At 40.0% G+C, this 21,179-nt stretch overlaps 1 protein-coding gene across 1 annotated transcript in view; it reads left to right on the top strand.

The window, feature by feature from the left end:
• The window catches only part of LOC129187830 (E3 ubiquitin-protein ligase SH3RF3-like), a 133,416-nt gene that overhangs the window by 88,669 nt on the left and 23,568 nt on the right, over positions 1-21,179 (top strand). The window contains exons 3-5 of the mRNA XM_054787567.1: positions 1,104-1,199; positions 17,842-18,150; positions 18,574-18,689. Of these exons, the coding sequence (XP_054643542.1) occupies positions 1,104-1,199; positions 17,842-18,150; positions 18,574-18,689 (521 nt within the window). The remainder of the gene's footprint in view (positions 1-1,103; positions 1,200-17,841; positions 18,151-18,573; positions 18,690-21,179) is intronic.

Below are 21,179 nucleotides of genomic sequence, written 5' to 3' on the forward strand. Positions count from 1 at the left end.
GTATTTATTCTTTAATTACCTCCACCAAGGAGGCTGTTTTTAGTGCTCTTGGTAGGATGATGGAGATACAGATTGCGGAGAGCAGTATTCTTCTTTTGCTATGAATATTTTGGTCACATGGCTACTGTACAGATTTTCCCAGGAAAGAAAAACTGTCTTATTTCTACTACTTTTAGAAATATATTGTATGCGAATTAAAATTGCATTAACACATTCCAAATAGTCATCCAAATGGATCCCCACACGCTCGACATTCAGCGTTCACAGCCCAGCAAATTTGTGTATTTTTGGAAAAACAAAAGTTTCATAAATTAATAAATAAATAATATTTTTTTAAATGCTTTTTTTTTTTTGCAAAAATATCTTGACAATAAGTAGGTAATAATTTACGAATACATAATAATGCAGGTAAAATCGATTTCTAAAATATTTGTTGCTTCACTGGTTATGTTTTTTCATCACGTGTTGAGATTACGGGCTTTGTTTGGCGGTCCTTGAACACACCATAGATGCTGTGAGACGCAAAAGTGAAACAGTATATATAACAATCCGGACCCAAAACCTGCAGTGAGGTTTAATTAAAATGTATTCTTTAAAAACAACTGCGGTGAGGTTTAATTTTATAATTATAGTACTTATTTTAATAAAAATTTAAGTGAGGTATAATTGAATAATAATAATAATAATAATAATAATAATAATAATAATAATAATATACATGTAATTGAAATTTAATTTTTCAAAAGTTTTTTATTTAATTTAATAATAATAATAATAATAATAATCATCATCATCATTATATTATTATTATTATTATTATTATTATTATTAATTAAACATTTTAGTTAGATTAAATTTTACTATAATAATAATAATAATTTTAATTGCATTAGTGCAGCTACAACATGCAAGCAGTGTGAATTATGTAGTGTCAAAAATAGACATGTTTAAGGGCCTATCATTTACTCACCGATTTTCGACATTCACTGGCAGGCGAGGAACGGAACCCCCGGGAAAAGCGGGGCGCTGCTGTACTAAAACTTCATAACTTGTGGTTGTGTGTTCATGTTTTGTGTGTGTGTGTGTTGTCCATCTTTCACCAGGATGAAGTCCTGACGGTAATCAGGCGAGTGGATGAAAACTGGGCAGAAGGCATGCTGGGAGACAAGATTGGCATCTTCCCCATTCTCTACGTGGAGGTAAAAGTGAAGACGTGGCACACACCCACTCACACCGGCCTTAATGTGTGACATGGTGAAAATGGACAAGAAACCCGCAAACCCGTATGGGAACCAATAGTTACATCTATAGGTGGAAACAAGCCTGACATTGTTTTCTGCTTGGAGAAAAATCCCCACAATAACGATTTAAGAAGCAATATACACTCACAGGACACCTCATTGGGTTAAAGATAGAAAAAGATTATCCAATACTACACACTACTGTATGATCTAGCTAAGGAACCAAACTACTTATTTCAGCCTAATTACACACTACAACCACACAAATAAACATGTTGAATGACTACAGCCCTGCGTCAATGCTCTTGTATTGGATCACTTTTAATTGTGGTCTTTATCACCGCCAATCTTAATATGACACATTCTCTGAACCTGCAGAGATCATTACAAGGGACTTTTATTCTATGTATATTTTGAAATCGTTAGTGGTAGGTGAAACTGATATCCCATGCTTGCAATCGTTACATTACTAAGGTACACTGATGATAAAATGATTCTTGGATGACGTTTGGTCTTCATGATTGATGATTTCATCCTGGATAAAAGGACACCAAACCTGACTGGAAGTATAATTGCGTCCTGTAAAATGATTGCAGACAATATTGACCAAGTACGGGAACTTTGGAAATCCAGTCACGTGCTGTAATTAGCGTGGGAAGGGCCTTGAACGCCTTCTGTTTTTCTGCAAAGCAAGAAGCGGGGTCTGGGCTGTCCAAAGTTTTTATACCCAGGGCCGCATACTGAAAAAAATCAAAAGATGCAGGGGCCACGTTTACATTTCTTAAACCAACCCGTGTAGATATGCCGAGATGTTTTTTTTTTTTTTAAGAAGCCTGCTTCTCACCTTTGTGTTATCAGTGACAAAGTGAATTTTTAATGTGAACTTTTTCTCCTTATGCTTGTTTTTCCTTTGTTTTGTTTTTTACAAATATTTCAAATTTCTTCTTCTACATTTGTCTTGTAATATTTTGTATTTATTCTCAAAATATTTTTACTTTATTCTTGTAATATTATAACTTTTACCCAACCTAAATTTCCTAAAATTGCAACTTTATTCTTTGTTTTGTTTGTTCCTCATTTTAATTACATATTTTAATCTTGACTATTTCAACTTAATACCATTTTTTCCTCTTAGTATTATGACTTTATTCTCCTGATATTTTGTCTTTATTCTCGTAAAATGACTGCTCTATTTTTCCGTTTTTACTTTGGTGTTTTTGTTAGTTTTCTTGTTTAATCATATTACAGTAGTATGTAAATTATTCGCATCGTATTACGTAAGGAATTCCATATAACGTAAAGCGTCAAGTCCGTGCAAGCGACAGAGAGACTAAGTACACTTGGTGACGCCATCTGGCTTCACGCTCTCATTAGCTGATTATCGGGGCACCGCCTACGCTCTTATCTCATTGGCTGACTTATCCAGCGTGTCCAGGTTTGTATGTGAGCTCCCTTCCTCATCGTAGTCGCCCTTAAACTAGTTTGCACGCATTGAAAGCTCTTCTTAATTTGTTTACTTATATTTGTGTTAAAATGACCGTAGTCATGGGCCCTAAACCAAGTGTAAGTGGTAAGAAAAAAGGGAAAAGTTGTCGATCGAAACGAAACAGGAAGTTATGCAGAAATTCTGACGCTTCATGCTCTCATTGGCTGATTATCGGAGCACCGCCTACACTCTCACCTCATTGGCTGACTAATCCAGCGTGTTGGTGTGTTTATGAGAGACATGTTGCTCTGTTCCTCATCGTGAGAAGAAAAAAAGGGAAAAGTTGTCGATCGAAACAAAGCAGGAAAAGATCCAGAAGCATGAAGGTGGTATGAAATGAAGTGATGTTGCTAGACTATACGGCCGTTCCCCATCGACCATTATGCCTTATTTACCTTATTTTATATTGGAATGTTACTCTACTATGTTTATGCTGTTTTCTTATATTTTCCCACCATATTTGGTGGACTTTGAATATTTTGAAGGCCCAAAGGTGTGAGTTTGGGAAGATCTTGGAACGGATTAGGCTATTTACATGTATTTTACGCGTCGTATAACATAAAAACCCTATAACATAAAGGTTCTTGGAACGGATTATTTACGTTGTAGGGGCGTCTACTGTATTAGAATGTGCTAAGGGCCAACAAAAAACAGCCTTGGGCCGTAAATGGCCCCCGGGCCGCACTTTGGACACCCGTGAGCTATGCTATAGTTATTTAGGGGTGTCCCAATGCATCTTTTCACTTTTGCAGCCTTGAATATCAGCCTATACTGATATCAGTCCAATGTTAGCATGAATCATACTTACTTGTATGACTTATGTTGTACATGTAGTGTGCAATATTAGAAAAGGCCTGATCAAGTGATATTACTCCAACAGAGAACAATCGTCAGCAACAGTGGGTATGAGAAAAAACGACCCATTTACTTCTTAATGCATGTGGGGTATACTGTAGTTTTATCCACAATGTAGTGGCAGCTGCGCATAACATAACGAGGTTAAGGTGCTAAATTAAGCGTTTAAATTAAATTAAACCGACATTACTCACCACTGCCTCTTTTGTGTTATGGCAAATGACTTTTTGTCATCTCGTGGACGTTGCTTGTGTAATGCTGCTTCAAATACGCGATGAGTTTGGTCGTATTAAACCTCCCCGGTTCTGTGCCATCCATCCACTCATCTATTCATCTTCTATGCCCCCTATCCTCAATAGGGTTGTGGGGGTATGCTGGAGCCTATCCAAGCTGACTTAGGGTGAGAGGCAGGGTGCAACTTGGACTGGTCGCCAACCAATCGCAGGTGGTTCTGTGTCACCACGGGAAATTTGTGCATGACAATTTTTGCACTCAGGTGCAACGCCTTTTTCTGACTTTTCAGGGTTTTATTTTCCACAATTTTTCATGAACTTAATTTTACAGTTTACAGTCTTTTTACATGTTTTTATGATGTGGCTGTGATTGAACACTGCAACAAATAATCAAGTTTGGAGTGCACCTCAACTTAGAATTTTGACTCTCTTGCCAGGTTATATCTATCTAAAAAAACGAAGCAAATTGTACATTATGCTTCTGACTAACATTGCGAGCATATTGCTCTGTCGCCGCGCCCCGTATGAAAACTACTGGAGAGTAAAGAATGCCAGTACGGGACAATGGCTTCGTCAGATATATCTTCATCCATAGTTTACCCAGGGTTCCTATTAAATACAGATGCATCAATAATTTACACCTCTCCATCACTTGGAAACAGCAGGGACATGTCACGGTTGTGTGCGTGTGCACGTGTGTGTGTGCATGTGTGTGTGTGAGGCCAGTGAATGGGGCCCAGCTGGACTTTGGATGGTGTTTGTGTGCGCAAAATGCAATAATCTGATGCATTTACAAATAATTTGACAGGATGGTCAATATCATCCAGATGTAAAGATGATTACATTTTAGAACCATTAGTGGCGTAACTGGTGATGTGACTCTGGTTGGAAGAACGATGTCGAGACAAGAGAATCATGATGGAACCTTTGCCTGAGGACGGGATAAAAAAAATGTTCTAAAATAACATCCTCAGTAATGTATCTTCTGTTGATCTAGTCTACTGATATTCATGCAGTGTTAAGTTTGATGTAGGTTTAATTATTAAGTAATCATTTCATTAGAGGTTATTGCTTCCTGGAAATACAGTAATCCCTCATTTATCGTGCTTAATTTGTTCCAGACCTGACCGTGATTAGTGAATTTGCGCCAAGTCGGGTTCCTTATTTAGAAATGGAATATTTTTGTAGTTAGAGCAGAGAAAACCTGTTTACGACCTTCTAAACACGTTTTTTAACATTATTAGAGCCCTCTAGACATGAAATAACACCCCTATAGTCACCTTTACGCTCCTATTACCCAATATAGTAGACGTGATAATAAGGGGTGTCTCGATACAACCTTTTCACTTCCAATCCGATTCCAGTATTGCAGCCTTGAATATTGTCCTAATGATATTGATCCGATATCAACACAGATCCCACATTCTTTTATTACGTGTGTAATAGTGTGGAATGTTAGCAGCACCATTAGGTATGAGATAAACAGAGCCATTTCATTCTTGATGCATGTGGGGTGTAGTTTTATGGACAGTCATCATGTAGCAATGTAGCCTCGGCTTGACGTGCTCAATAAAGCGTTTAAACCTGACATTACTCACCACCGACAGGGGCTGGCTCTTTTCTCTTACAGCCAATGACTGTTTACCGTTCCTTCGAAGTTTCTCAGGCTTTGCAAATGTGTCAAATAGCCGTGGATGTTTCAGAAAGGTGTTGGGACAATCGTTCTTCAAATGCGCGATGAGTAGGGATGTCCCGATCCCATCTTCTGTGTTTGTAAAGATCGGATAATATCGGCTTCCGCCACGAAATCAGGCCGATCTGGTGTAACTCTGAGCCACACTCCAACATGGTAGGTACAGTAATGCTGGTAAGTAAGTTGGTTGCCACTCGACTCGCGCCATCCGCAAGAAGAAGAAAATGCATCGCCACCATGCAGACATGCCCGCAGTGTACCGTGGTGAAGTTAGTTTCACCTTGGACGTTGGGTATTCGGCTCCGTAGCTACAGCGATAGTTCCCTCTCACTGTGCATGGACTGCTGCGTCATGGTGTAGGGAGCTCGAAAGGGAAGTGCTGCTCCAACCACTGGTTGCGTATAATAGGGACCTTACGAACACTACTAAACATGTCAAAACGGCGGCAAAAAAACTTGGAAACTCCTCTGTTACGGAGCGTGAATGGAAGCTAGCGGGGTTCGCTTAGTTTAGCTAGTGCAGCTGTGTAAAATATCTTACATTAATAACACGATTGGATTGACATCTGTGACTCCATCTTCCTTAATCCCAAGCACGGGCAATATTTTTTGAAGATTTTGTATCAATATGTGCTGAGGCTGACATCTCATTAGAAAAGTTAGCAAAGCTACGTCCATTTCTCAATTACTGGACAAAATGGGCCAATGATGTATTGCATCAATAAATGTAAGGATTTTTGCATTTCATTCACTCAGCCAAATAGCACACACTCTATGCTGGTAAAATAGGAACAAATGTAAACTGATTTCATACGGCCGTATGAGAGCTTGTTAAAAAAAACATCATATTCTAAATCACACCACAAAGTGATCTATAACCATGCCAAATGATTAGTCCTGCCCTAAAAGTATTTTGCGCGCCCATTTTTTCCAATTTTATCTTTTATTGGATGGACTTTTATTGGATTAGGGACCTGACTCACAGAGGTTTGTTACAAAAGCCAAACATATTGTTGGTCATGCTGTGTAATAACAAAGTAAATTCGGCAATACTTTGGTCGCATTATTTTTAATGCTTTAAAAAGCCATTTTCATAATCATATTCCACAAAGTTGGGTTACCACCGCCACAGTAGCCCGTTTTAGGGATTATTGCGTCTGTTGTGAGATCATTCAAACCTGCAATAAAAGTCTCACCGAACATTACAGTAACGTCTTTGAATGCGCCTTCTGAATGCCTTATAGTTGTATTTTACTTCATTTAGCCATTTTAGACTTGAAAATGCTTAATTTAGGCAAAAAAAATGTAAAATATGCTTAAATATGCACTTTTTTTTTACCAATAATAGGCCGTATTCAACCGCAAAACAGCATGATTTATTAACTAATATACTGTAAATTCCGGTGTATAAGCCGCTACATTTTTCTCAAACTTTGAACCCTGCAGCTTATACATCGGTGTGGCTAATATGTGGCTAAAAACAACATTGCCCTTGATGCTCGGTCTGGTCATGTTCTAATCTCGTGGCATCTCTTATACTTTCGAACTACTATTAATCGTTGAAATATGTATTTCGGAAACCGCTGTTTTCCCAAGATAGTCCATCATAAGGGCAAAAAAAAAGTTCAGGAAACAACCATCAAATGCAGAGAAGCGACCATTCTTCGCGTTTGATAACCCTCTGCACTCCAGTTTGAAGTGAGCACAATTTACACTAAAATCAAATGTAAAACATTGTTGGATTTGGATGATTCAATAAACACCATGAATATACCGCCAAGATTGCAAAGCCTGTTATGTTGAATGAAAACAAAAAAAAAAAGAGGGGACGTATTGGAATTTGTGCAGCGATCGCGTTGTGACATGTACCTGCATCTGCCGGGGAGGATCCACGCAATGTGATAACACAAAGGCGGCCACAAAGGTTCCACTGTACCGTGGTTGTCATGAAGTCCAGAGGATAACTCCAGCAGTAATAATGTGTAATATCCAGCAATTTCACAAGTGACACTACAGTATGTAAACCTTACACAATGTACAAAGCGCCACAGGCGTACACATCATATCCGCTCACGTATCCTATACATCGACAAATAGAAATACAGATCCAATAAACCATATAAAACAAAACATAAAATGCTGTGTTGTTGTTTTGGAGATGAATAAAGTATCTATCTAGCCATCTAACAGACGACCGAAAACAAACAACTGGATGTAGACCTTCTTCTTCTTCTTGTTTATGGCGGGTTGCAACCAACGTTTAGGTACCGCCACCTACTGTACCGAAATGTAGACGTGTTGTGCACATTCACAGTGGCAACCCGGTAGTGACAAGCTTCCATCATAGAAAACACACAAAGAAATTAAATTGATGCCGCTTTCAAGTTAAAGGCAATGGATTTGAGGATAAGCGGCATAGAAGATGGATGGATGGCAGTGGATTTGGCTGTCAAGACAAGGAAACGTGGCTGCTTCACGTAGGACGACTGCCAGTTGAAGGAGGACACAGCTCACCGGAAGAGAGAGAGAGCCGACAACGTGTGTGACAAAGGAATTAGGACACTGTTCATTTCAGACACGGAAGGGGGTAAGCTATTATTATCTATTGAATGTTACATGCACTATATGGCACTGACAAGAGCCGACAACGTGTGTGACGAAGGAATTAGGACGCTGTTCATTTCAGACACAGAAGGGGGTGGGCTATTATTATCTATTGAATGTTACATGCACTATACGGCACTGACAAGAGCCGACAATGTGTGTGACGAAGGAATTAGGACGCTGTTCATTTCAGACACGGAAGGGAGTGGGCTATTGTTATCTATTGAATGTTACATGCACTATACAGCACTGTTTTTAAGTCGCTGTGTACTGTTCTGCGCTGTTAATTAGCAGAGTTGCACCACTGTCTGGCACGCACTGTTTGGAAACAAAACATTTACAGTCAAACCTGTCTTAGCGGCCACCTGTATAGAACGGCCACCTGCCTATAGCAGCCACTGAAAAATCCCCCCCAGCAAATTTACATGTTATAGACCCTGTGTATAGCAGTCACCTGTCTAACGCAGCCAGCGGCCACCCATTTTGTCTCCCTTGGTCAATATCTGACTGCATATAGCGGCCAAATTACCAACTCAAGTAGAATCTTCATGCACGAAAAAGTTTTGTTTTTCAATCAATGAAGCCGTCGTGTGTAGACTTTAATTACTGAGTCCTAGCTCAGTCACAATCATTCACAAGATCCACACAAACTGTCAGGTGTTCCACATAAAAAAGCCGTCTTCTTTTGAGCTTGCTATTTCCTGGTCAAACATGTAACTTTAAGAGCATTTGCACCAAAACATTACCGCAAAGTAGGCTGGGAACAGGACGTGCTCCCAGCGACGCTACAATAAAAAAAAACATACGCTAGCATGCATGCGGCAGCGGGAGCAAAACTGAGTTTGGTTGTACTACTAAATTGAAGTATTTTAGAATGTACTCATGTTATTTTTCGTCAATCCTCATCCACAAATCCATCAAAGTCCTCATATTCTGTATTTGACACAAAAAAAAGCCGTCTTCTTTTCCGTTCGCTACTAGTTTGTTAACTTGTCAGTGTTATTCAGCTCCGAAGCAAAGAAGGAAACTTCTCCTGTTGCTTCTGCCAACTTTATTTACTGAACGCGGCCACCAGACAGCAGCTCAGAACACACACACATCTCTCAACATCGTCTCCCCTTCCTCTACTTGTCAACATGATTATTATTATTATTTTCCCTTTTTTTTCTTTTTTTTCCTCTACTGGTCAACATTCAAACTGGACGCCAACCTGTCTATAGAGGCCACCTGTCTATAGCGGCCACTTTTGCAGACTGCCTTTAGTGGCCGCTATAGACAAGTTTGACTGTATTTTCTTAAAAGTTAAAAAAATCTTTTTGTGTAACGTCATTCTGTTCACGAAATATCTCATTTAATGACGTACACACCTGCAGCTTATACACCAGTGCGGCTTGTATAAGAACAAATCTGTTTTTTCCTCTAAATTTAGTGGGTGCGTCATATACACCGGTGCAGATTGTACACCAGAATTTACGGTATGTGATAGAGTGAAGCCGCAATGGATGGCGAGGAATTACTGCAGTGAGGCATACTGTTGACTGGTTGTGTATAGAAGGGATTTCTACCTGTGAAGTAGTTTGGAAAAGACCGTAGAAAGGTAGTGATGCTTTTTATTAGATAATGGTTTGTGATTTGCATGGCAGGATGATAAGCAGTGTGTCTTTTTTTTGCATTTTTTCTGCAGGGTTCAGTAGAATCAGCTCAAGGGGAAGAGATGAAAAAGGTTGCCTTGAGGGTGCGAGGAGTTTGAAGTGATGTCACCTCGTCTTTTTCTGGCTCTCTTAAAAGGAGTACAAGGTGTGGGCGGTGGAAATAGGGCGGCAGTGGTTGTGTCTGCTGTTTTTACTCTGCTCGTAATCACAGTCGTTGCAGAGCATTGAAGAATAGAACTCGGTGCTGCTCAATAGGATGCTCATTTATTTTTATGTGAGCTAGGTCAGAGTACATACACCCTGGACTGGTCGCCACTGTTCTAAAACAAAACGTACAAAACGTAGGGAAGGGGGGATGTGGCCTATAATTCATATTGTGACATTGTGGCCTCTTGCGATAACGATATACACTACCGGTCAAATGTTTTAGAACACCCCAATATTTTCCAGTTGTTTATTGAAATTCAAGTCGTTCAAGTCCAATGAATAGCTTGAAATGGTACCAAGGTAAGTGGTGAAAAAAGGTAAAAGGTTAAAAGAACCTAAGGTTACCCAAAACTGAAAAATAATGTGTATTTCAGAATTCTACAAAAAGGCCACAAAATGGGTCAACACCTTAGAGCTGTTCTGCAGAAATGGAGGTTGATCAAGCCTTGGCCAAAATAATGTCTTTTTAGTTGTAATATTATGAGAAACAAACAAAACAAAATAAAGTTGTATTTTTTGGACAATTAGGTGCCAGAAAAAGTTATAATGTTATGGGTATGAACTCATAATATTACAAAAAGAAAATTTGCAAAGATTATTTCAGAAGAAAGTTGAAATATTTTGGGGGGGGGGGGGGGGGACAGCAAAAATGGGGAGAAAAAGAGCAAAGCGCAATATGAATAACATAAATTTCACCTGTATATAAAGCGGAGTTGCAGTTTTTTTGTGAAATATATATAACATCTAAGCATACCTTTACAAAATATCAAAGTTGCATCCTTTCATTTTTTGGTATGTGGCCGTCGGTGGAAAAGTTTGGACACCCCTGCTCTAGACTCTTATTAATGTAATGTCCTGTTCTTAGATGGTTACTCTCCTTTGCAACGCGGTTCCAGCTAGTTCTAAGCACTTGTTCTCCTGTTGTTTCACTACTTTGGTAACGGTAATGGTAATGGTTTCTTTTTTTTTTAACATGCATACAAGCTACATTGGAATACATCACATTATACAATTCACAGTTCCACATGTAAAAAGGAGTAGGAAGAAACAAAGCTTATTTAATCCTACCCCCCCATCCGTTACACATCAATTGCAATACATTTGTTCCAAATGTCGTCTTTGCTCGTTTAAAATACACAGGAAAATGATAACGTAAGGTAACAATGTGGTATAATAGTCGTCAAAGTTCTTATTACTGTAAATAATTAATGCTGTCTCCTCCTGTTCTCCCCTGCTGGCCGCGTTTTCCTCATCCTCCAGTGATAATGACACTTAAAGAAATGTAGTTTATTTGCTGCCATGGAGGCATGGAGGACTGGAAATAGAGGAGTGGCTCAACACCATGAAAGGCTATGCTTTAGCCTATAGCAGCTTGTTGCAGCTTGTCACTCTCAATTTGGGAGACACAGCTGAATTCTGTCATCAGTTACAGCAATATGGCAATGGAATTAAAATCTGTATCTTAGGCCAAATTTATAGTGTTTCTATCGCATATGGTTTATATTGCCCATTCCTAGTGCCAGGTACAGCCGATCCTCGTTTATTGCGGTTAATTGGTTCCAGATCCAACCCTAATAAGTGAATTTCCATGAAGCCTGATTCAATATTAATAAATGGAATATTTTTGTATTTGGAGCATAGAAAACCTGTTTATGATCTTGTAAATACGGTTTTTAACATTATCAGAGCCCTTTAGACAATAAATAGCACCCCCATAGCTACCTTTACACTTGTATTACCCAGTATAGTAGACATAAACATAGAAAATAAGCCATCTTAGACACAAATAAGATGAGATAGACTCACACGTTAGCATTGACAGTGTACTTCTCGTGGCTGTTGTCTCATGAGTGTAACATTACTGACACCTAGAGACCAGTGTAGAATACTACTCTACTGCCATTGTTTGTGGTTAAGGAGAAACTCACAATGCTCTTTAATCGCTTTATTAACAAGAACACATGCAGTGAACGTTCACACAGGAGCTGCTGTCAGCCACTCTCTACACTGCTAACCTGTTTCTAGCACTCAGGGAACAGTCAACTCTAACAACTGACGGCACACACGTTACTTTCCAGGGCCCGCTTCAAGTCACAGATTCTGTATTACACTTCATACCACGTCTTTTGAATGCCTTATATTTGTATTTTCGTTCATTTGGCCATTTTAATGCTTGAAAATGCTTAATTTAGGCCATGAGTTTATACAATTTGTTTAAATATGCAAATATTTGACGAATAATAGGCCATATTCAATCACGATCATTTATTTATTAATTAATTTAGGAGGAATTTCCTGGGCGGTCTCCCCTTGTGGTACTAACCAGGCCCGACTTTCATTTCACTTCCAAAGTCAGACGAGATTCAGCTTGTTCGTAGTAGTATGGCCATAAACTACTGGTAAAACGTTACAACAACAAATGGTACATTTTGAAAGCGTTTCTCCCCGTACGTTCTTCTTGTGAGCTAATCCCTTGTGTGCTTGCTGACTAGGGTGAGGTATCGTTTAAATCAGGCATTCTCAACTGGTGGGTCTCAACCCAAAAGCGGTCGCGGAGCCGTTTTTAGTGGGTCGAAGGTCTTTGCGGGAGGGTAAGGATATTGAGTGGGGTTTTAACACACGGCTGCAAATATGTGCTGGAGAAGAGCACACCGTAAAGAGAGAGACAGCTCATGTTGTGTTCCAAGCAGTCCCTTTAAATACAAATTTGACAAGTTTGAGATGAAAAATGTCTGCAATTTGGGTCTCTGCTTGTCATTGAGGGGTGTTGGTGGGTCCTGCAGCCAATCCAGTTGAGAACCACTGCTTTAAATATTATCCGATACCAGTGGCAAATCGGTATTTTTGAAATATTGACGGTGCTTGATGCTTGGTATTTGAAAAAAATGGAAAACATGCACATTAATATAAATAAATACAAATAAATAAAGGAGAGTGGAGAATCGTGTGTGTGGTGTTAGAACCAAGCACTGCTGGCGTGTTAAGGTTGGCCACAAAGTTTTAAAAAGCGCCAGACTGTGTGTCTCTGTCGGGACGCCTAATTACTTACAGGACATTACCTGCACAATATCACCTTCAAGCGCTTGCTGCAGGTGGCTGAGTCTGCATTCATTTAGCACCCAAAGGAAGCACCGATAGCTACTCAGCTCGGTTTCTTCCGTTTACGTGGGCATTGCTGCCATTACAATACCAAGTTTCCTTACTGCTGGCATGGGATATCCCGTATTAAAAGCGGTTTGAACACTTCAGAGTTACATGTATTTCCAAAATTGTAGTTGAATTCCTTAACTGTGCAACATCAGGGACGTTACAATGTGGATGCTCCACTCTATATTCACAGTTGTTGCAATTATTTGAGGGACAGAATACGTAGATAAGGTAGCTCCTTTAATGTCTCCACATGAGGTGCATGTCTATGCATGCACTCAGCCTATTTGCCGTGCAGATGTCAGCTCAAGTCGTGGTATTTCGCACCCTCCCCAGTGAAACTGATTATAAGCGTTATCTCAAAGCAAAATAGCTAACCTTGGCTGTTTCATTCAGACTAAATCTCCATGTTAAGAATAGTCTTTGTCAAGCATGTGTCCCTTTGTCCCTCATACGCACACCCTTATCACCTTTTCTGCAGCGATGACTCGGCACTTTGGCAGTGTGTGTGTGTGTGTGTGTGCACGTCGTCAGTAAAAATGACTTGATTGGGTTTGATTTAAGAGTGTGTGTTGCATCACTGACCTTCTGCCTTTGGGGAGGTTGTGTGCGTGTCCTTTCGTCTGTCCCGTGAGAATTTCCTCTTCAATCCATCATGCTTATTAGCATATGGTTTGGCTTGATTAGCATATTTATTAATATGTAAATGTGCGCCACCAACACTGAGCCCGTATAGGTTGTTCTTGTACACGCACTCAAACCCCCTCTATTGCTTTTGCGCCGTGTCTCTTGGAATAACTCCACTTTTCACTCCGGGGAGTGTTTTGGAGTCTGAAGTTTGTCAGAGGGCACCAGAAGATGTCTGTCTCTTAATGTTTGAGTTGATGTATAGCAGCTCCTTTGTGTGTGCTTGTTTTGAATGCAAGTCAATTGAGTGTTCTCTAAAGCCATGCAGGTGCTTACCAAGAGCCTCTTTTACTTGTGACATATCGGTTAATTAAATGGAGACCTTTTAATGCACATGCACCTGCTTGTAAGTTTGTTGTCTAGTTGAGCTGCTTACCGTACGTCAACGGCACACTCTGTGCACGCTGTGCACACTCTTCCAGGCTAACCCTATCCAAGCACATGCAACATTCAGCATTTGATTAGTGCTCTATCCTTGAGGAGGACAACAATGTGTACGTGAAGGACAAGATGTTCAAGTTCGAGCTGGATGGAGTTGCTTGTCACGCCCCGGCTGGGGGACAGGTCCAGGGCGTAACGTAAAGGGAAGAGGTCCCAAGATGAGTGAATGAACACAGTTCATAAAATGTGGCCGGTTGGATAAAGATGGAAGGTGCTCTTATCTGATGGCATCGCTCTTTTTCGGTCGTAATGGTGGTTGGTTCCCTAGCGCAGCCAATCAGGGGACTCGGTGGTCTCACGTGACTCTCAGAAAAGGCAGCAACCAAAGAACTCATACACCTGCTCAAGCTTAACGGCAATCAGCCTCTAAAATAAAACCCAAAACACAATGAATTATTGGTAGCTCACCAGAGCAGTCATCGTCAAGAACCCCATTGTAGATGACACCTTTAGTTGCAGAACAGTTTGTAGCTTTTGATACACTTGAAACCTCTGGACTTTGGACCGGACTTTAGTTTTATGAGCACTCAACCACCCCCTTCCCTCAGAGCATATATTTGGTGGTACTAATTCCCTCTGTCGGGATGCCTTTGTACTTTTGCAGAGCCAGATGATACAGCTTGCTCACGGAGCAGTTTTGGATGCTGTGTCCATGATTGATTTTTGTTTCCCGTTTGGGATACGTAGGGAAGCCAGGCATTTGCACGTTGTAGATGCCTCTGCTTATAACTTACATGGAAAAGTAGAACACAGTCCTTCATCTGTTTTTACATTCCACTACCAGGTCTTGATATTTACACGTCTTCCTGGCGTACGCCTTGGCGAGGTTTTCCTCTGATGGGGCTGTCAGCTTAACCAGACTGATGTTCTTGGTTGACCTTGAGTAGATGATGATACCAGGCTGCTTGGTAGTCTCTAGTTTCTGGGGGAAACACTATTTCTCTGTGCTGCTCATCCATCAGGAATAGCCAGTCACTTGCTTTGGTCAGAATGTCTTTGACTTTATGTTCTGATAGTTATGTATCTGCTGTACAGAATGCGATGGTGGGAGTAAAGTCTGAGGCTTGTGTTGTTGGTATCTTTCTGTTGTTGGCCACTTTTTCACACCACCGTGAAGTATAGCCCGCACTGTAAGCCGCAGGGGACCACGTTGTAACATGGGATATTTACATAGAAACACACACTATAAACCTTGCAATCCTACTGTCACCCGCTAGCTCCGGTGATGAGAAGTAAGATGCTTTTTCTATCGAAGTTCAACAGCTGCCCGCAGTCCGAGCAGAAGCTGTAGTAATGCTATATTTCATCAAACTTACTTAAGATTTGTCAGATCAAAACACGATCTTAGCGTCTACTTGGCTACTCCAATTCACTATTTCCTAAATCTGCACTGTAAGCATCATGTGAACTGTAGTTCTTTTAGCCATACATTAGCTGCATCATTGTTTAAGCCGCAGGGTGGCAGGTGTGTGAAAAAAGTAGCTCCTTATATTCCAGTGTGTAATTCCGTTTCTTTTGGAGCACTATCAGTGCAATTCAAGTGCACTGCGTGCCTCTTGAGTGTTTGAATGTGCTTTCAAAATGTCTCTGTGCTTTTTTTTAAATTGATGACGGCGAAGAAATTTGCAAATTGTTGCATACTTCAGTGTGACGTGTTCGCGCATGTGTGCAATGCCACCAGTTTATTTAGACAACGTTGTGTGAGCGCACAGTCGTTGTCTTTCAGATCCAGAGCAAAGCGGGGAGTGTAAGCTTTGGATAAAGAAGAATCGAAATGTTTGTTTTGTGATGACTGCTGAGATAAATGAATGAATGAATGCTACATGGAGCGTGTGACAGTAAGAGCATCTGCCTAAACTCGCATGAAGCGCCATAACTGATGAGCACATTGTTCACCAAGATGTGCACGACGTCTTTCTCATTCGTATTCAAGTTGTGCTTGCAGCTGCTGTCAAACACTTCTTCGGCTGGCCGGCATTCACAGCCACATTGACAAACAAGCGCCCAATGTGGCTGCCAGTCGGAGCATCGAGATGATGCGGATCACACCGACACATTTGCCCCTTCTGCTGTGGAGAATGAGCTGATTGTGTACCAGAGCTCAAGTGACCGGCACAGATTAAGAAGTCAGAGATGCATTCACTGCCAGTGCTGGCAGAGAGCCTGTTGCATCTGCCTGGTACAATATGTCTGTATTGTTCTAGAAGGATGGGACTTGTCTTGTGCTTAAACGACTGAATTCATACTGTGCTGTGTCAGTACAGTCTGTGGGTCAAATAGCTAAACCAGTACATTATGTTTTGTCCTCATAGCGTTCTTCACTGGACCTTTTCATGCTAACTGGCGATAAACATATACAGTTAAGGCCAAAATTATTAATATCCTGAGCAAATATTGCGTTAAAGCGGTAAAGGATTGCAGTAGAGCCCCTCTTTTCACTGTTCCACACTCGCCTGCCATTGTTCACTCACAACACAATTCAGGTTTATGCACAAAATATGCCTCAGATACTTACTAAACACATTGTCAAGTATAAAATGTACAGCTACTCACCACCAATGAATGACAGTGTAAGATGATCCATGAACAGACAGGATGGGAGTCACGTTGCAGCCTTTAGCCTGGTCGTCAGGCTAGCCCTAGAGTCTAGCAGGCTCGAGAAGGCATTTCTCCAACACGTGTCGCTGCAAGTTTGTTTTTTTTGCCCCATTGATTGTGGAAGCTAGTGCTTCCATAGCCAAACAAACGTGACAAGTGCGAAATGTAAACGCTTGCCAAAAATAACATGATCAATGACGCATAAAGACATAAACATGCATGTATTACCATGTATTTAGAATTTATTACCGACTTAGGGTGAATGAAAAAACTGCTTATTTTTGGAGAAATAAAAATTAAAACAAAAAGGTCCTATTTCTCAATACATGTCTATTAAATGTTCACAATATTTTAATGATAATAGTCGATGAGAATGTTCTACATGATGCTAGAAGTAACCTAGATCTGAAGAATCCGTTTCCTCAAACTGTTCCAATAATATCATTTCAAAGCTATGAAAATGTGACATATTGTGTTTTTTAGCCAGCATTTAATTTTTGTTTATTACTTTTTATTTTATATAAAACACATTGCAAATATTTAATATTTAACTTACCTCCAATTTTATATATACAAATTAAAAAGATTTCATATTTAACTTAAATACAATTTTATGTATAGAAATGTAATATTTATTATTTAAATACAATTTTATTTACACAAATTAAATATTTAATATTGAATATAAATACAATTAATTTAATTTAAAAAATGTATAAAAATCCCCTTGAACTGAAATTTGCCCAGGGTTTGAATAACTTTGGCATAGAATTTTTAAAGCAATCTTGCAATATTTAGAAAAAGTACAATGTGATAAATGTTGGGCATTTTTTAAGTCAAGGATTTAAACATGTTGGGAAACCACTGCATCGAGGACCCAGTGCGACGATGACGTAAATACACCTTTCTTATAGAAAATGCAACCTGTTGAAAACGATGAAAATCAAACATGTTTGTCCTTTCCTTCCTACCCCACCCTTCATCCCTGCTCTCCTCAGTTAAATGAAACCGCAAAGCAGTTGATGGAGATCGACAAGCCGACAACGACCAACGTTCCAGGTCCGAGCTCTGATCCGTCCCCGCTGGGTCCCTGCTCCCTTGGCCCCTCCCCCAGCACGTCGCCATCCAATGGGAATGGCTCGGGACACCGGAGAGGCGAAGGGAAGAAAAATGCGAAGAAGAGGCATTCCTTCTCAGCCTTGTCCGTCAGCCAGCGAGCGGCCCAGCTGAACAACAGACACAGTATGGAGATCTCCCACCCGGTCCTCATCAGCTCCTCTGACCCCAGAGCCGCTGCTCGCATCCAGGTGTGTGCTCACATGACCCGCGTAGCTCTTTGCAGTGTTGGAGAGTTCTTTTAATTGGATAGTCTTCCCATTGATGCGTTCCACTGAGCTGTAAGTAAAGTTGCGAGTGATTTGTGACTGATGTAAGGCAAACTGCATTCTGATGCAATTTCCACTTTCGCCAGAATGTCTGTGATGAAATATGCTGTCTTAAAAATAAGCCGGAATAATACAGCGGGTACAGCTTTTTAGCATCGCTGATAGAGTTCCCAATCACCGCTTCTGACAGGTCTATTTCAGTCAAATATTTGTATATGTATTTGTTTCCTTGTCCGTCTAGATTTCATGTGTTTTTGTGTCCTCTGGTTCTTACCCAAGATGCATTTGGAGGTGAAAAGCTGCAGACACATACAGAATAATGTGTTTCCTAATACTTGCCTTCAGGATGCATCCTCTCCAGGCCCCTCTCCCTCCTCGGCAGGGGTGCTGGTGCCCCCAAAAGTGGCATCCATAACCTCTGAGCTGCTGGCCCATGCAAAGGTGCAGCTGCCTCTCAACATGTGAGTAGACATGAGTCACTTCTCCCTCCCACAATGTATTTTTAAAAATATTCCCTCCATTGTGCCCAGAGATATTGGCCACGTTCCACTACTTTTATTACTAACAACTACTCCTCCACTGTGACACTGATAAACCTTCTCACAACTGTTGTAAAGTCAGGATTACAGCGAAATATATGTGGACGACACACAGATTTTTGTTTTTTGTGTACTGTTTGTTCTTGTTGGACCACGTTATGTCCTTTAGTTCAGGGGTTCTCAAATGGTCATTAAGTCGTGGTAAAAAAAAATTTCATTTATTTTTATTATGTTTTACACTTTTATTGAAGTCATTTTTATTTTTATTAATTTGTATTTTTTTTTATTTTGTCATTTTAAAAAATATGTATATTTTTTTTTACAGTTTTAATTTTCTTTTTTTCCTTTTTTGTTTTTCTTATTTTTATTTAGACTTTTCTTAAAATCATTTTTATTTTATCTTTATTTCTGTTTGCCCTCATTTGTTTTTTTTAAATATAAATAAATTATTTTGTGTGTGTGTGTGTGTGTGTGAGTTTTTTTTTTTTTCTTTTTTTTTATTAAAGTCAAACCAAGCAAATAGATTGTTTTCGCGTGTCATTTTTGGAAACATTAATACACATAATTACATGTCCAAAGTGCATTTCAAAGGCATTTTGTCAAGGAAATGAGGAAGAACTGCATGCTTACAAATAACGAATAAAGTAAAATTAAATATTAAAAAAAACGACAAAATCAGATTTTTCACTTATAAACTGTGAAATGTACATATACCAAGCTAAAAGACGACTAAAATATTGCTCAATTTTACTTTACAATAAGTCAGACATTGGTTTTATAACACATATTTTACTGTAATTCTTGGCTTACTGTGTGCGACTCACCCAGAATGGATCCGCAACCCACTTTTGGGTCCCGGCGCACAATTTGAGAACTACGGCTTTCGTGCACTTTTGAAAATAACACATACCCTCTAGCGTATTTATATGGCGATTTCCAGCACCTCCAAGTCTGGCAATTAAATAAATAACTAACCCGCACATTCCAGTGAAACAGCTGATATTTAATAAGCATAAAATACTTGCAGTCAAACCCTTTCTAGGGCTCAACAAGAGACAGAATGGCACATTCAACAACTTAACGGCAGGAGACGACTACCTCACTTTGTTGGTCTTCTTCTATGACAGCCGATTTCAAAAACCACTACAGTGTGTTGTTGTCGTCACCTGTAGTCAGTAGTTAGTTAGTTTTTAGTAGTTAGTCACGAGTTTTGAATTTAGCCATAAATTAGCCGCACCGCTGCATACGGTGTAAGAAAGAGAGGTCCTTCATACCGACCGCTGTCAGGCTCTACAACACCTGCACCACCTGAACCATGTTGTAGTCGCTATGTATTCTTTACTTGCGTATCTTGCTTGCTGCTGTAACAAGTGAATTTCCCTGCTGTGGGATTAATAAAGTACAATACAATACAATACAATACAATAAGCTGCAGGGTTCAAAGTTTTAAGAAAAAAGTAGCAGCTTATATAATAAAAATTACCGTAATCTGTTCCAGACATCCAAAAATATTAACAAAAAACTATTTGATAGAGCTTTGCCAAAAATATGTATAAATGATAAATGAAATGGATAAATGAGCATTTAACTTTTTCCTTTACTGAAGACTCAAGATGGTGAGGAGCGGAGATGGAACAAGGGGAAGTGACACCATCTTGGAACTCGTCACCTTCTTTATCAAATTGCTGACACTCGTAACTTTTTTTGGCCCCATGTCGCGTTATTTAGCAGTCGCAGTCAATGAAAAAATGCACAGACAGTGAGTCAGCAACGCGTAGGCTGCTTTGTATGGGCACGCGATTCCGCAGAATGATACAGTACAGCGCAAATGGACTAGTGTGGCCTCCAGTAACTGAGACAGTGTACGAAAAGGGTGACGATTTTCCTCGAAAACCGAATCAGATGAAAACTGGGGCATTCGAAAACGGACGTTGACCAATTTTATCGGGGAAATTGCACTGGCTTTGGAGATTCCACTTTACGATCTTTTATAATCAATTCCCGTCGAATCCTGTGCAGGTTTTGGGGAATGATTTGTGCGAATAAGGGGTACTCACAAGGATTTGAAGCAACTGAAGTTGTGCCGACAGGATGTGAGTCCTGCACAGCAACATTGTCAGCTTTTATAATATCAAGTTTCCGTCACGTCTGCTGATTTTACAAGCTTTACCCTAACTGCAACGTAGAACAATCCTCCTGCATTATAGTCCCTTAATGTGTACAAATATTTGTTTATCCACACAAGGTGATGAGTACTGAAGTATACACACACACACACACACGTCTGGCGACTGTACCGCTGACGAGGTTGGACATTTCAATCTTGACCTGGCAACTATTCCTGTTGCCATGGGAAGACGGAATACGATCCCCACCATCTGTTACTATGGCAACCTCCAGGCAGCGCATATA

The sequence above is a fragment of the Dunckerocampus dactyliophorus genome, chromosome 9 (genome assembly GCF_027744805.1).
Source record: "Dunckerocampus dactyliophorus isolate RoL2022-P2 chromosome 9, RoL_Ddac_1.1, whole genome shotgun sequence".
Taxonomy (NCBI): domain Eukaryota; kingdom Metazoa; phylum Chordata; class Actinopteri; order Syngnathiformes; family Syngnathidae; genus Dunckerocampus; species Dunckerocampus dactyliophorus.